This window comes from Lithobates pipiens, unplaced genomic scaffold (assembly GCF_037356315.1).
Source record: "Lithobates pipiens isolate NorthernLeopardFrog02 unplaced genomic scaffold, aLitPip1_a1.2 Scaffold_23, whole genome shotgun sequence".
Taxonomy (NCBI): Eukaryota; Metazoa; Chordata; class Amphibia; order Anura; family Ranidae; genus Lithobates; species Lithobates pipiens.
In genome coordinates this window covers 216,811,891-216,826,908 of record NW_027507785.1, presented here as the reverse complement: position 1 = coordinate 216,826,908, position 15,018 = coordinate 216,811,891, and the positions used below count along the sequence as shown (strand labels likewise).

The following is a 15,018-nucleotide window of genomic DNA, read 5'->3' as shown; positions in this document are numbered from 1 at the left end:
TTTGTGTGACCGTGTGTATGCAAGATAAGTTTGAGCCAACATCCTTCGGAAAAAAATCCACGGTTTTGTTGTCGGAAATTCCCATCGTGTGTACGTGGCATTAGCCTGCAGGGTTCAATATTGAGTTGGCCCACCCTTTGCAAGCTATAACAGCTTCAATTCTTCCAGGGAAGGCTGTCCACATGGTTTAGGAGGGTGTCTATGGGAATATTTGACCATTCTTTCAGAAGCGCATTTGTGAGGTCAGGCACAGGTGGACAAGAAGGCCTGGCTTACAGTCTTCACTTTAATTCATCCCAAAGTTGTTCTATCCAGTTAAGTTGCCTACCCGATAGAACACCAAAGACCTGAAGATTTGAAGCTGTTATAGCTCCAAAGGGTGGGCCAACTCAATATTGAACCCCACGGACACCAAGACTGGGATGCCATTAAAGTTCATGTGTGTGTAAAGGCAGATGTCCCAATATTTTTGACAATACAGTGATATATATATATATAATTTTTTTTTTTTTTAAATGATCACCTAAAGCAGTGGTCATCAACCCTGTCCTCAGGGCCCACTAACAGGCCAGGTTTTATGTATTAACTTGGGGAGATGCAGACTAGAATACTGCAATCACTGAGCAGCAAATGATATCACCTGTGATGTGTTTCAGTTATCTTGCAAACCTGACCTGTTTGTGAGCCCTGAGGACAGGGTTGATGACCACTGACCTAAAGAACAAATATTTTACACAGATATAATCTTTAGTTGAAATCCAAGTTGAATTCCAGGCTATTGCACAGCAACTCTATGCAAAGTGCTCTCTGATTGGAAGAGGTGGAGGGGCAGGGCGGTGATGCCATGATCTCCACATCATTCAATCAGAGAACGCTTTGGATTGTTTGAGAAGATGCAATGTGTTATCCAAATGGCGCCTGTGCTGGGCAAGTGACCTCCTGTGTTCACTAAGCAGCAGGGCACCCGCTTGGGATGAGACCCAAAAGCCAATGCCATCACTGTATTAGCTGTGCCTATTACAGGGAGATTTACAGCTTTATTCATAATCAAAATCAAAAACCTGAATATTCTACATAACAATGTAATTTCGTTCCAGCATTATTTGCCATGGAAATCAAAGTTGAAAAAGACACAAAGACTGGAAAGAACATAGTGTTATCCTCAATCCCGGTCCCCTCCAGTGAGTTTCAAGATACAGGAGTTAAAGTTTATGATGATGGCAGGAAGTCTGTGTTTGCTGTAAGCTCTGAAGGAAAGACAGCTAAAAATGACATAAACAGTCTTGCTCCCATTGAAGTAGAGGAACTCTTAAGGAAAGCTACAGAGAAGAGCACACAGTCTCCCACAGAATACCACGAACCCGTGTTCTCCAACCCTTACAACAGTTCCACCCTCCATAAAGGGCAGGTTCAACAAAATGTAAATGGTCACAACTCACCCATCATTGTGAACCAGCAAAATGGTCACAGTCCGACAGTAGAGGAAGATATATTCCCAAAGATTCAATCTGTGCCAAAAGCCCCAGTTTATTCACAGCCAAAAGTTATCATGCAAAATGGACAATCAACCCATGTAGAACCACAACTGAAAGAAGATTACCATCAGGCAGTGTTTGTTAACTCAGAAGGATGCACCACCAAACACTCTACTGCTGCCAATATGGAAGATGACGTCCAACACAGTGTTGTCCATGCCACACCATGTTACATAGATGGCTCTGAGCCAGTTACTATGATTTTCATGGGCTATCAGGATGCTGATGAAAATGAAAGCAGACCACTTACAGATTACGAGGGAGTCATTCGAGCTGAACTGGTCATCATTGATGATGACAATGACAAAGAAGAAGAAGCAACTGTGGAAGGACTGATTAAGCAACCGGAAACCAAAGCAGAACCCATTTCTAATCCTCCTTTGCCAAATAGCGTTGCACATAAACTACCCAAACACAATATCACACTGCATGGTCCTCAACCCTACAAGAACTCAATATCCTTACAAGAACAAGAATCTAGCCTGGGTCCTCATAACTATGTTCCTGTTTCCAAACAGATGACAGATGATGGAACTGAGGACCCATCATTAACAGGTGAGATACGAGTGAAGAAACGCAATTGCTGTTCTATAATGTAACATCCCTGCTTTGTTCTTACGAACTTGTACTAGCAGAACTATCATGCAAGTTTAATGTGGCTTAATTTTGAGTTATTATTATTAGAGTTGCATGATTTAGTAACTCAGGTGTTGCTAAATTTAGAAATCGAATTTAAACTATAGTAGATACAGGACTTGTCTATCAGTGAGTCACAACCACCAATAAGATTCAAATCTGCTATGGGAACTGACAGTTGGAAAGTGAAAATTGCAATCTGACTGGTTGGTATGGGCAATTTATCTTTTATATAAGATTTACTGATAAACAAGGACAAACACGTAGAACTTGTTGATTTTACCTCCTATTGACAGAACAACAGTTCATACTTGCACTTACTGCAACAACTCAGGGAAACCGGGCAGGGCTTTTGAGCACACTGATAGCAACCTACATATTTTATTCAATACTGCATCTGAGTTGCTTTTATTCCCCATACATATCAATATGAATGCAAAAGCAACAAAAAGCGGTTCAAGGCAACTCAGAAACTGGTCCATGCAGAAGCTGATCCTTAAGCAACTGGAGGACAAATTAAAGTAACTCAAACATTTGGCAACACATCGCAAAAGTACCTGACTTGCTTATAAGCGTGAAACTTGTGTATACATGTCCTGGTTTACATTAACTTCTTATGGACCAGATCTAGTTATGTACTTTTATAACAAAGTGATTTTCAGAAGTCTTTTTATGGAAGCTTGTTCTGAAAAAATATAATTGGCTAACATTGCCAAAGTTTCCTTCTGAAAATTCTTGCTGCCCACTGCCACCTGATCCAGCTGTCCTTGGTCTAAATTGCTTGCTCGAGGCCACTGGTGTAAAGTATTGATTGTAGAGACAACCAGGTAAGTAGCATCTTCAGAAGGAAATCAACATATGCAGCCTGCATACAGTATTTCATTATCAATGCCCTTGTTTTCTCTGTTTGCCCCTTGACACAAAGTGCATGGGGAGGTAATCTTTCTTGATGAAACAATGTCTTGGTCAGGTGACCGCTCTCTCATGAAAGCAATTATCAGTGTGGAGTACATGTCTTCAACTCTCAGGACGTTTACTATGCCTTTCCTGTAGAGACTTGATCACAGCAAGTATACAGCACTCCTATGGATGTATACTTTGTGCACGCACTTATTTTCACATTTTAACATCTAAAATATTAAACACTCTCAGGGAACTGTTATATATATATATATTTCTTAAACTTACTTTTCTTATTGCAAGACATTTTTACACAAGCGATACAGAAACTACATTAAATTTGTAGACTACAAATAACGATACCATTATTACTGTGATAAGCGATATGCCATGAAAATCTTCAAGTGACAGTTAATGATTGCTTATACTTATTTCCATTGACAAGTACTGTATATATTTCAGAATATTTACACATTCAACACATGTCCTGATTTTTATGTAGGATGAATTACTTATGATATCGGCACAATCATTTGATTAGCCTTATGTGTAAATCTTAAGAATCATAAATTTTAACAATCAAAATAGTGATCCTATTCAAATCACTGCGAAACAGCCTTCTTTCATGACGGTATTATAATTTTGTGTGGTTTAAATTTACAATATAAAATTATTACAATTAATGTATTTTAATTTAAATAGGAAAATATTCTTAGGTATCTAACAAACCTATTACAACAGAAAGAATAACGTCTAGCCAAGTATGATATTCAGTTTTTGGCAAACTTAAAAAGAAACACCATAGGGTTTGCTATGCTACTCAGGGACTCAAATGAGAAGATCTCTGACTTTAAGCCTAGGTTCACACTAGCCTGCATGGTAAAATCCAGTGTTTTATATTTTAGGTCTGCACACCTGCTTCAGCCAGTAACCCCTTTCCACCTACAATTTGTATATTAGCTTTCTCTATGCTGGGAATACATTTGTAACCCATTCCTCTAAAAAGCCAACAGCTGACACTTTGTGTGGCTGGTAGCTGTCAGCCCCAGGCTGTCACTGACCTGCGGCAAATGTTTTTCGATTATGTGATCATTGTGTCAGCTATGCCAGAGTAATCACATACAAGCTGAGCCAGATTTCTGCATAGCCATAGCCCAAATCGGCAGGGCTTCTAGAGGCAGCACACAGCCACTGACGCTCAAAGCGGAATTAAACCTATCTTATTTAACGGTTTCCCAAACAGTTACATTAAAGCCATGCTGTGAATGACAACTCTCACATTTGCTTATGGATTCAACCAAACTTTAAAGTCATCAAATGGATAGCGTCATGACTGGAGTTGCCACCTCACCCCTTTAAAACCAAACACATTTTAATTACAGTTTCTGTGCCTAATTTAATTCAGATAAGGCATTAGGTCAGTTGAATTACCACCTTAATCAGCCACGGAACCCGTACAGTTAACATGTGTTTGGTTTCAAAGGTATTAGGTGGCAACCCTAGTCATAACGAATCACATGTGTAGCATCATGGCAACTGAACTGCAGATCAAACAGAGGCTACGATGGCAGCTTCCTTGTCTGCAAAGGATAGGAGGGTTTAGTTCCACTTTAAAGGATGGATTTACCTTTCCCAGCATGTTACACCCATATTTAGGGTATAACATGGAATATGCTTGTAATCACCAGCCCCCTCTACCCCAGAGCCCCTGTAACAGCTGCTCCACAATATTTAAATTGGTGCGACTGTGAATGAATCAACTACAAGTAATTTCTGCCACTGTGGCAGACGGACTTGTAGTTCTCAATGGACTAAGCGTGCGCCGGTCAGCGCCCTCTTATAGTCCATTGACACTTCCTGCAGCTCAGTAACTGTCTGCCCATACAGAGGAACTGGCAGAGTGGTATAGGTAGTGTCTGCAGGAATCTGAGATAGCAACCACAATCCACTGATCCACAGGCTTCTATGAAAAAAATTAAATAAATACACATTTGTTTACATGCAAAATCACGTGTATTTATTTATTTCCATCAAAGGTGAACTTAGCCTTTAGTGACAGTAATGCCACCTACACACGATCGGAATTTTTGGTTTTCCTGACGGAATTCCAGTAGCCAATAGCTTCCATCTCGTAGTTGAATCTGAGCATGCGTGAGTTTTTGCACGTCGGAATTGCATACACACGAACGGATTTACGGATAGGAACTTTTTCCAACCGAAAAATTGAGAACATGCTCTCAATCTTTTTCTGGCCGAAATTCGGTCAGCAAAAGTCCAATGGAGCATACACACGATCACATTTTCTGACCAAAAGCTCTCATCGGTCTTTTGCTGGCCTAATTTACAATCGTGTGTACACGGCACAACACATTTCTAATGTTATTATCAGCCCTCCACAATTAAGGAGTGAAGAGAGGGAAGGCACTAAAGTCTGGGGGAAGAGGGGGTTGTGGTGATTTAAAATGCTAGCTATGGGTGTGCTCCAGCTATCCCATTTTTGTTTTATGTATATAAACATGAAAACTGGAATGGGCAGAGCATGCATGTTTATGGAAAGATATTTCCTCAAATAGGATCTTTCATCAGTTGAATTGTGCCTGCAGAATTGACTGCAGTTTAATATATGAAGGAGCATGGGAAGGAAGGGTGTACAAACAGTTGTGAAGTTTCATTTCAAGATGGATATGATACTTGTGATGGCTGAGGCTCCTAACCAGGACTTATGTCTATAGAAGTCCTATGTAACATCATGCACTGTTAGTAACTGCCGTGGACCTAACACCATTTCTGGAATACAGCCAATGCCATTGTCCTGCTAAGACAGGAACCTTTGCTAAGCTTGCTAACAACTACCCTAACAGATTACCTTTCAGGAAAAAAAAAAAAAAGTTTACAGGAACATTTTGATGTGTTATGCGATCCCACTTTGGAAGTGCTTTTAACTTTCCATTTAAAAAAAATCTCAACAGTTGGCAAACCAGCTTTTTCCTTTTTTTTTTATATAAATTACATAAAGAAAATATGGCTCTGATTCTGTTCTTTTTGTCTACAGCATTGAGGATTAGAATGGCCAAGCTGGGGAAAAAAGTGATATAAGACTCATAACTACATAAAGAGATATGGATGAAGAAGATCCCCAGAATTTTTGTGTATACTAGTTTTACATGGACTTTCTTCTTGTTCCTGCGACAGACAACCCATTCATGGTGCTCCAGTGGTTCAACGATAGCTGGAGAGTCACTGGTGTTCATCTCCTATACTTCAGCTTTCTGTCTATTGCTATGCAAGCTCATGTGTTTTTATATAGGAATATTTTATTTTGTTTTGATAATGGAAGGCGATCCCTTATGTAACCAGGAAGATACATGCTGTCAGTGTCATTTGTTATTGCATTTACTTAGTCATGTAAACAGAAGCAGATCCAGGCAAGAATTGTCTGAATTTTCCACCTATTCCCAAGCTTGGTCTTACATCATGAAAGAATGCTGGCAAATTAAATATCAAACATGCATCATAATCATACTAATTGAGAGTTACATAATTACTGATGAATTATTCTTTTTGTGTGTGTCGGTGAAGCAGACAAGTACTGCACTGACAGTGGTGATGGGTTCTTGAACAATGCTGACTCCCGAATGTTGTCTGTTGTACTACATCAGATTATATATTCAGACATAAAAGGTGCTTAGGCATCTGAAGTTCCAGCCACTTGACTCATGTAAAGGCTGGAAGGGCTCTTAAATGTTTTGGCCATACATGTATATTAACTGAAAATTCAAATGTTTAGTCTTTAAGTTGAACAGGAAACGGATGCAACAGTATTGCACAGGAAATGATGGCAACAGCTGTAGGATAACTGTATATATACTTGACAGATGCTTTTGTATAACCAGATGTTTTATTCTGTCTAGTTAATGTCTGAATGGATTTTGACAAGTCATGGGAGTTGTTTTCATCCCATATACTGTTTGAGCTACCGTGACTACCATGAGAGTTTCAAGCAGCCCATCATAAATTCTCAGTACATGATCAAATTACAAATTTAAAATGCAGTACATGATCAAGTTACAAATTTCAGTAATGTTTGTTTCTCACAAAATTTTCAAAATGACCAAATAGTGATAAAGGTAAAACTGCTACATAAAATATAGTAGGGCTGAAAGCAAAAAGTAAACTGATTATTCCATTTATTGCATTCCATTACCACCATGAGTATAACCTTTAGGGCAAAATTGGAATGCTGGTGGCTGTAGATCAATATAGGTGATAATCCCATTATCTTTACTATAGCTTCTGCTTTTGTTGGCTTCCAGTATAATATGATGTCACTGGAAAGACAAGTATCAAGGTGACCACACATAAGCGCAAATATTTTAGACCTTCTCTGTTGACAACCGAAACATATAGATGCTACCCCTTTTTTAGAGGAACTATAGACATGATGAGATTTAAGAAGACTTTGTATGAAGGTCCACAAGGCAAGTGGATGCAGTTAAATGGGAATGTAGCTAAATATATTGTAACTTGGCTATTCATAACCGAGAACCAGAAGGACTACATAACTCAACCTACTTGTGTATGAACCGCTTCAGAAAGTATTTCTGATACCTGATGACTGTTCCTCCTTCCTAAAATACTTTGAAACACTGGTGAGGAAGCCATTTTTTGTTGATTGGCATGCCCACAAATATATTTTTACCCAGCTAATTCATTAAATAAGAAGACAACATTGGCTGCTGTACTGGTGTTTGCTTTACAGTTCAGCATAAATAGGCAGACTGTAGGTGAAATTCATTTTGGAGTCTATCTAGCATGAAAGGCATTTCACATAAGACAAAGAGATCAAAGTATAGTGGAAAATCTTTGGATGAACCCATCACTAAGACTCATTCCATGTTCTCCATTCAGTTGCATTGCAAACAGGATTATTCCATGTATGAAACAACTTGCTCCAGACAATAACCAGTATGGCAATGGGCATATATCATTACCATTCCTCTTATGTAACTATTACTGACTATGGACAGTTGCAATTGCAGAAGATATCACTTGACAAATAAATGCATTTTCTTTCTTTTGTTCTGCTTTCATATTTTAGCATCAGTGTTAAAAATTGTAAATGATTTACAAATTAATCCAAGCCCTCGTATGGCATTCAGGATAGATTGCTCTTTTTACTTGCTTTAAGTAAACAATAAAACCTTATTGTCACAGAACTCCAGACAAAAATCCTCATACATATTTATTGTGAATCACAATTTTCAAGAAGAAAAATAATCTCAACAGCCCGAGACACAAACTTTCGATTGCACAAAATGTTGATTAATTCAACAGCAGATCCTCCTATATTCACAAGTGCCATTATGGAAAATATCCACTTTTCATCCACGAAGTGACTTAACCTTGAGCACAGGTATTTTTGCATAGTAGTTATTAAAAAACTGTTAGGCAGCTTCAAAACAGCACATTAACATAAGCTTGGCACTAAAGAAGGGTATTCGAATTGATCTTTAAAGTATAACTAAAGTAAAAACTTTTTTGTTTTGGTTTTGGATAGAGAGAGGAAGGTTTAGAACACCTGTTAGTTTTTATTGCTGTGTCCCTGTTAGGGAGATTCACCCTCTCGCTTTGTCCAATTGACCATTATCATTAAAAGATAAGCAATAGATGGGAAATCTTTCAATAGGGACACTAGTTCTGGTGACCTAGGGGCCCCCAAGAGATTTTCTTAATTTGCAGAGATTTCTCCTGTTTGGCTATGGGACAAGAAGTGAAGGTAAATCTTTCCAATGGGACAAGGATGGCAAAAATAAACCTAATAGGGGTATAACCCTCCCTTGCTCTATCCAAAATGACAAAAAGGTTTTTCTTATAGTTCTTGTTTAGGCTGATTTCTACTGGAGCTCTACAGTAAAAAGTAGACAACCCAAAGTGCCTGAAATTCGTTTGTAGGTAGCTACCAATTGCTGATGTACCATGATCATCAGCGGGTGCATTGGATAACGTGATTATTGACCAAGGCAGGAGATTTTGTTGCTAGTGCCACATGAAACTAGTTTCAGTAAATCAGCTACAAATTCTGTGACAAAGACTTTTATTTGACCACAATTATTCTCCATCAACAAAAATGCTAAGGAGAGTGATCGTGTGGATCATTTTTTTAAGTACTATTATACAGTATGTACATGTTTATTTGCAAATTTTGTCCCAGGTAAAATCCTCCCTTACTGTTATTTATCCACAACCTTGCTGCATCCAACACCAAGATCTTTAAAACAAAGGTGGGGTAAAATTACACTTGCCATATACTAACAGAAATGTAGAGCCACTAAATCAGTGGTCCCCCACCTTTTTTTCCCACTTGGGTACCCCTTGGCAACCTATTTGTATAAATTGTACCCCTCAGTGGGGGTTGGGCCAATAGCAGTACAAATATCACATCACACTGAATGACGGATGTGACTAAATTGCACCAACAGTGAGAAGGGCTTAAAGTGGAAGGTAAAATGCCACTGTGTAGGTGTCAGTACGAGGATAAAAATAGAGCTTTGCTGGTGTAAGTGGGATGAAAGACAGAGGCTGGGGAGTTCTTTGGGGTGTGCCACATTGCAGTGGTGTGTGCAGTGTTATATTTGGGCCTGTTTGGGGTGCAGCCTGTGACATCGGATTATAATAAAAAGTGTGGAATGTGTCATGAAGTGCAAACTTTCCCCAAAAATATGTTTTAAAATATTTAAATAGAAAAAAAAAGTAGTCCATGTACAGTATATACAAATCTTTGCTAGTGATAGCTCATAGGGATGTTAACACCTCTCAGTGATATACAAGTCTTTCTGAACTCTCCAACAAATTCCTCAAAGTGTCCCACCACCAATCCAATGTACTCACCAGAGAATATGGCTGCACAAATTCTAGGCAGCAACCTGGGTGCAGTGACATCATCCAAAAACCAACTTTATGACCTTGGAGACAGTCCCTTTTAAAAGATGACCCTATAGAGATGGCAACGTCTTGGACTCTTTTACCATTGAAAACAACAGATATTTGGCAGGACTATGTGGAACAGACGCACCCTACAAATAGGGTAAAAAATTGTATATATAGTGTAGTATTGAAAGAATATAGTGAAAAAATAAAAAGTAAAAGTGAAATAAACGTGATCTTAACAAAAAATATATAGTTAAATTTCTCAACGGTGTGTGCCACCAGCAGTCCAATGCACTCAACACGGACTCCGAGTACAAATCAGATTGCTGCACAAAAATGTGAACAGCAAAAAGGCACAGTAGAAATCATCAGGTCCCAGCAATTCATACTTTAAGAACGGTCCTTTTAAGGAAGTGGTCCTCCCAATATGGCCCTGACGAGGTATGTATCACATAGTAACATCCAAATGAATGGTAGGACACAGGTTTGGGCTCTGGTGCTTTTGTCTTCCCATGCTTTGCAGGCATCCAGATCTAAGCAGCAGTACTGCAAGATTCTTCTCTCCTTTGAAATGGTTTTCCAGATACCTTTTAGGAAATTGCACAGAGGGGTAAAAAAATAGTTTGAAGAGGGAAGTCTCTTGCAATTCCTAAATGTTTCCGAGTCTCTCCAACCTTGATGAGCGTTTGTCCAAATGGGGAGCTTGGTCCAAAGTCATTAGCAGCCTCATGTACTGACGCCGCAATTCTCCATTTGTCCCTCAAGAGGGGAATTTTCTGTTCAACTTCTCACACAAGAATTCTTCAACCCATGCACTAGGATAGGGCTGTAAGAGAACTTCTGTCTGGCGCAGGATCTTCTCAGTCTAGTTCTTTGCATTGTCAGCTCTTGTCAATAGGTTCTCAAAGTGAGCATCCAACTCAGCTTCTCCTCTGTAAACTGCACAGGCCTGGTGAAGAATATTCCAGACATTTTCTTTTTTTGAGCACTGCACTTTTTATTATATTTCATAGCAAAGGTTTGAGTATATTTACTATTAGTACTAGCAGCCATTTTTTCTATGAAGGCGCCTCTTTTATTTTGTGACACTGCATTGCCTGTATTTTGGGGCTGTTGTGGGTTGGGAGGCTAGGCATTTCTCCACAATGGGTGACTGGGCCATGGAGGATGCAGATGGAGCAATTTTACAAGTCTGGCGGCTCCCCTGTATGTTGCAATTTAGGGAGGGCCACAATGCTTTCAATGCTCCATGGGAATTTAGTGGAGTGGGTCTTATCTTAAGGAGGCAACTTAATGGACTTGGAGATAAGGTGGGTCATGGCAATTCCTGTGCTGCCCAGGACTTGGGTCTCACAGTCTTTGTTCTATGCTACTTAATTTTCACACCAAGGCACAAAAGGCAACATCCACACTTAATATGGGAAAAGAACATATCACTCCAGCAGGGACCAATTGAGGTGCAGGCAGCTGCAACTATAGAATAAGTGTCTGAAAACATGGTGACAGACTTGCCCCTGCCACAGCCTTGTACTTCGTGGACCAAACAAACAGAATTAAAGCAGTTTTAAACCCAAAAGCAAACATTATATTGCGCCTTAACAATACTTAGCTGTGATGGCTGCATTATTTTTCTTTTTTAGGCTTTCTTCCTTCTCTTTTCACCTGGTGATCCGATCAGTAAGTCTGTTTTTTTTATAAGAACAAGCTCTCCTGCAGATGCATCAGTTTATAGAGAGGAAACAATCGATTTAACACTGGCAGGGGTGCTTTCAATGATTAGTTTTAATAAATGAATGTAAAACCTTTATCCTAAATAGAAAAAAAATCAGTTTGCTGTAACTGAATAAAAAGTACTAGCTGGAGTTTGGCATCAATTTTTTTGTGCATTTAAATCTGCTAGTACATTTACTCTACCACTTACACCATACTGACAATGCTGGTGTCTGTGCAAATCCTAATAAAAAAATAAAAAGAACATATGCAGACACTTGATATGCATTTAATGATTGGTAAGCTGCAATAAACTACATTTTTGGTTTAATAATGCTTTAGGTACCTGGCACTGCCACAGCCCTTTTCTGCCATTAAAAAAAAATGTTTTGAAGCAGTGGCAGACTGATGCTCAATATTTTAGGCGGTGGTGGCAAACTAATGTGAAGCCCCCCACCACAGGAGATGGATGGGAAGGGGGCGAATCCCCCCTCCTTGCGGGAGACGGATGGGGCTGTTGCTTCTCCTCCTGGCCGAACTAGAAGTGGGTCCTGAGATCCGATTAGGCGGAAATCTTAAGACTACCTGATCAATCGGGTTTCAGGACCCACTTTCTGGTTTGCCAGGGGGAAAATCAGGAAGACAATAGTGAATATTAATTCGCTATTGTCACACAACTGGGAAGGCTCGGGGCGCAGTGCTCTGTGCCCCGAGCCCACTCTTTTTTTAAGCCAATTAGAGCCTCAGGCTCTAATCACGTGCATCAAAAGATAAAAAAAAACTCCACAAAAATCCATGCGTCCGGCACCCTGCATGTAGATTAAGGGTCGGGTGCATGGATTAGGGGGTTGGAGCCCCTGCGCCCTGTATGGACAGGCCACCACTGTTTTCAAGTATCCTTTGAGGCACACCTACCCTAGGATGGAAACCCTGCACTTGAAGACTTTATAGTAAAATAGCCTGATAGCCGATGACCAAAATAAAAGGTACCACCTCTCTTGGGAAATACCAGCCAAATGATCTCTCTCATTTAGAACATTAGTCCTGCTTTACCCAGCAAGGCAGTAACCTTAGATCTCCAGAGAGCAGATAATATCATCTGATATTTTACGGCATACAGTATCCTTGTGAATGTTTATAGTATTCTAAATACATTTAAGTGTAGAAAAAGAGTTTCATTCCTTATTTAGGTGACACTCAGGAACAGGAATTGAGAAGAAATTCCCCCAATGGAGACAGACTTAAAAAAAAAAAACAACAGAAGTTCTAAACCTTCAGTACTAAGTGCCCCCCCCCCCCCCCCCCCCATAAAACTTTTTGAGCTTGTGCTATAAGATGTTTCTCGACAAAACCAGGCAACTTGTACACGCTACCATATTTCTGTTACTAATTTTATTATGTTTAACAGTGTTAAAAAGTTCTAACATGTACACTTTTATTGTCATCTATCACAAGTATTAGATCTAGATGTAAAACACTGCATTATGAACATTCACCTGCAGAGGTATTTTTTGGTCATTGAATGCATTATCCAAAATCCAAAACACCCCGGTGAAGCCTGTTGATTTTTTTTCTGCCAATACTAGTCGTGACCAGCACATATTATGCCAAATAAATTACTCATATTTACGCTCAAATATTGTTAAAAAGGGACTGTGCCTTAATCTGTCTTGTATATGTTTTCTGTTGTGCTTACCTCCACGTACTTATTTGTGTTGTATGATTTCCAAGTATTGGGGGAATAAATAGTGTAAGAGGGAACAATGGTGTATTTTTGGACATTACGCTTTGACATGTTTTAACCGTTAGCATACTCTTTTTTTCTCTCTCTAATACAATTAAAGCATAACTCCACTTTTGTTGAAAAAAAAAAAACATTCACCCTTGGGTGATCTATGTGCATTGCAAGGATTATAAGAACCTTTGTTGCAGATTCCTACCTTTTGTTATTCTGAAGATTTCTGTGCGTTTGTCTGTGCCCATATGGGGAAGTGAATCTAATGGGAGTGGTTTCATAATTATCAATCAGCTGTGGCACCTGCAGGGCATTAATAAGGAAAGCTGCTGGGCCTGCATCCCTTTAGATGGGATTTCCTATTGGAAATATCTCACTAAAAATTTAATTTTCGTTCCAGGGGGTGCATGAAATCTGACTTGTATCAAACTACTTTCTTAGTCCGCCGGACTTTTGGGTAAAAAAAAAAAAAAAAGTCAGCCGGAGCCCACACACGGGGAGATTGTCCTCCGGACTTTTCCGCTGGATTGTTTGATTGTGTGTACGCGGCATTAGGCAGACTTCTGGGTATAATTGGTGAGCCAATCACACAAGCAGAAAATAATTTTTTTTGGGGGGTGTTCAGCACACATTCTATGTACAGAACACCTCCAGGTAGCCATATTGGATTGCATTTTTCAGTAAACTACAGGGGATTCAGATTGAAAAGGAAAGGTAATCTTTAATAACATTCAATTACAATATGACTTGTGTCGCAATTGTATACTCTATATTTTTCTTTTTTTGCGATTTGTTTTTTCCCCACGAAAGTCGAGTTACCCTTTAAATACTCCTGCAATTGTTAGCCAACATGTATGTTAAGTCTTGCTGGGTTGGGAAAAAAAAAATGTGGAATACTTCCTTTGCTGGAGAATGTGATGCATCAGGCTTCTTTTTGTGCTCATGTCTATAAAACAAATCTGAACTGTTGCCAGGCAGAATCAGTGGTCTGCCCTGCCTCTTTAGAAGAGCCAGGTGCCTAGGGATTCTGACATAAGCCAGCGCAGAATTGAACCTAGAGAAACATTTTTTTTTTCAGAAAAGGTAAATGCCAGCACCACTTCTAGGGCCTATTCACACCAGATGCAGTTGTATGCACTTTTGACTGCATTACTACTGCATAGACAGTTCAAAATCCAGGTTATCCTATAGGCATAGTTCACACCATTACAGTGCAGTGAAAAAAGTACAAGCTCTATTGTTCCACATTGCAAACATGCAAAAATGCATGCAAAAGCATTTAACACATTACCGATAAAAGCACAAAGCAAGACAGAGGAAGGAAGTGACCTCAAAGGACAAACGTGGATGGAAGACATGCGTCAACTGTAAATGCGAATAAAAACTTGCAACAAATGCATGGAAATGTGCAGTTTCTGGTGTGAATGGGCACTTACTCTTTAACCACCCAGTAAGGATGTTACCAATTGTTTTTAGGTCAATTATATTTACACTCTTTCTTGATTTTCCTCAGCTTGTTGAGCATGCCCACTTTTCAAATTTTGCTTAAAAAGGAGAAGTTTGGGGGTTGGTAAG

The 15,018-nt window shown here is 39.3% G+C and overlaps 1 protein-coding gene across 1 annotated transcript in view; it reads left to right on the top strand.

Moving 5' to 3' along the window:
* PALMD (palmdelphin) overlaps window positions 1-8,148 on the top strand; it is a 95,487-nt gene extending 87,339 nt beyond the window's left edge. The window contains exons 7-8 of the mRNA XM_077452852.1: window positions 1,098-2,090; window positions 6,124-8,148. Coding sequence (XP_077308978.1) covers window positions 1,098-2,090; window positions 6,124-6,167 — 1,037 coding nt within the window. The 3' untranslated portion in view covers window positions 6,168-8,148. The remainder of the gene's footprint in view (window positions 1-1,097; window positions 2,091-6,123) is intronic.
* The last annotated feature ends 6,870 nt before the right edge of the window (window positions 8,149-15,018 follow it).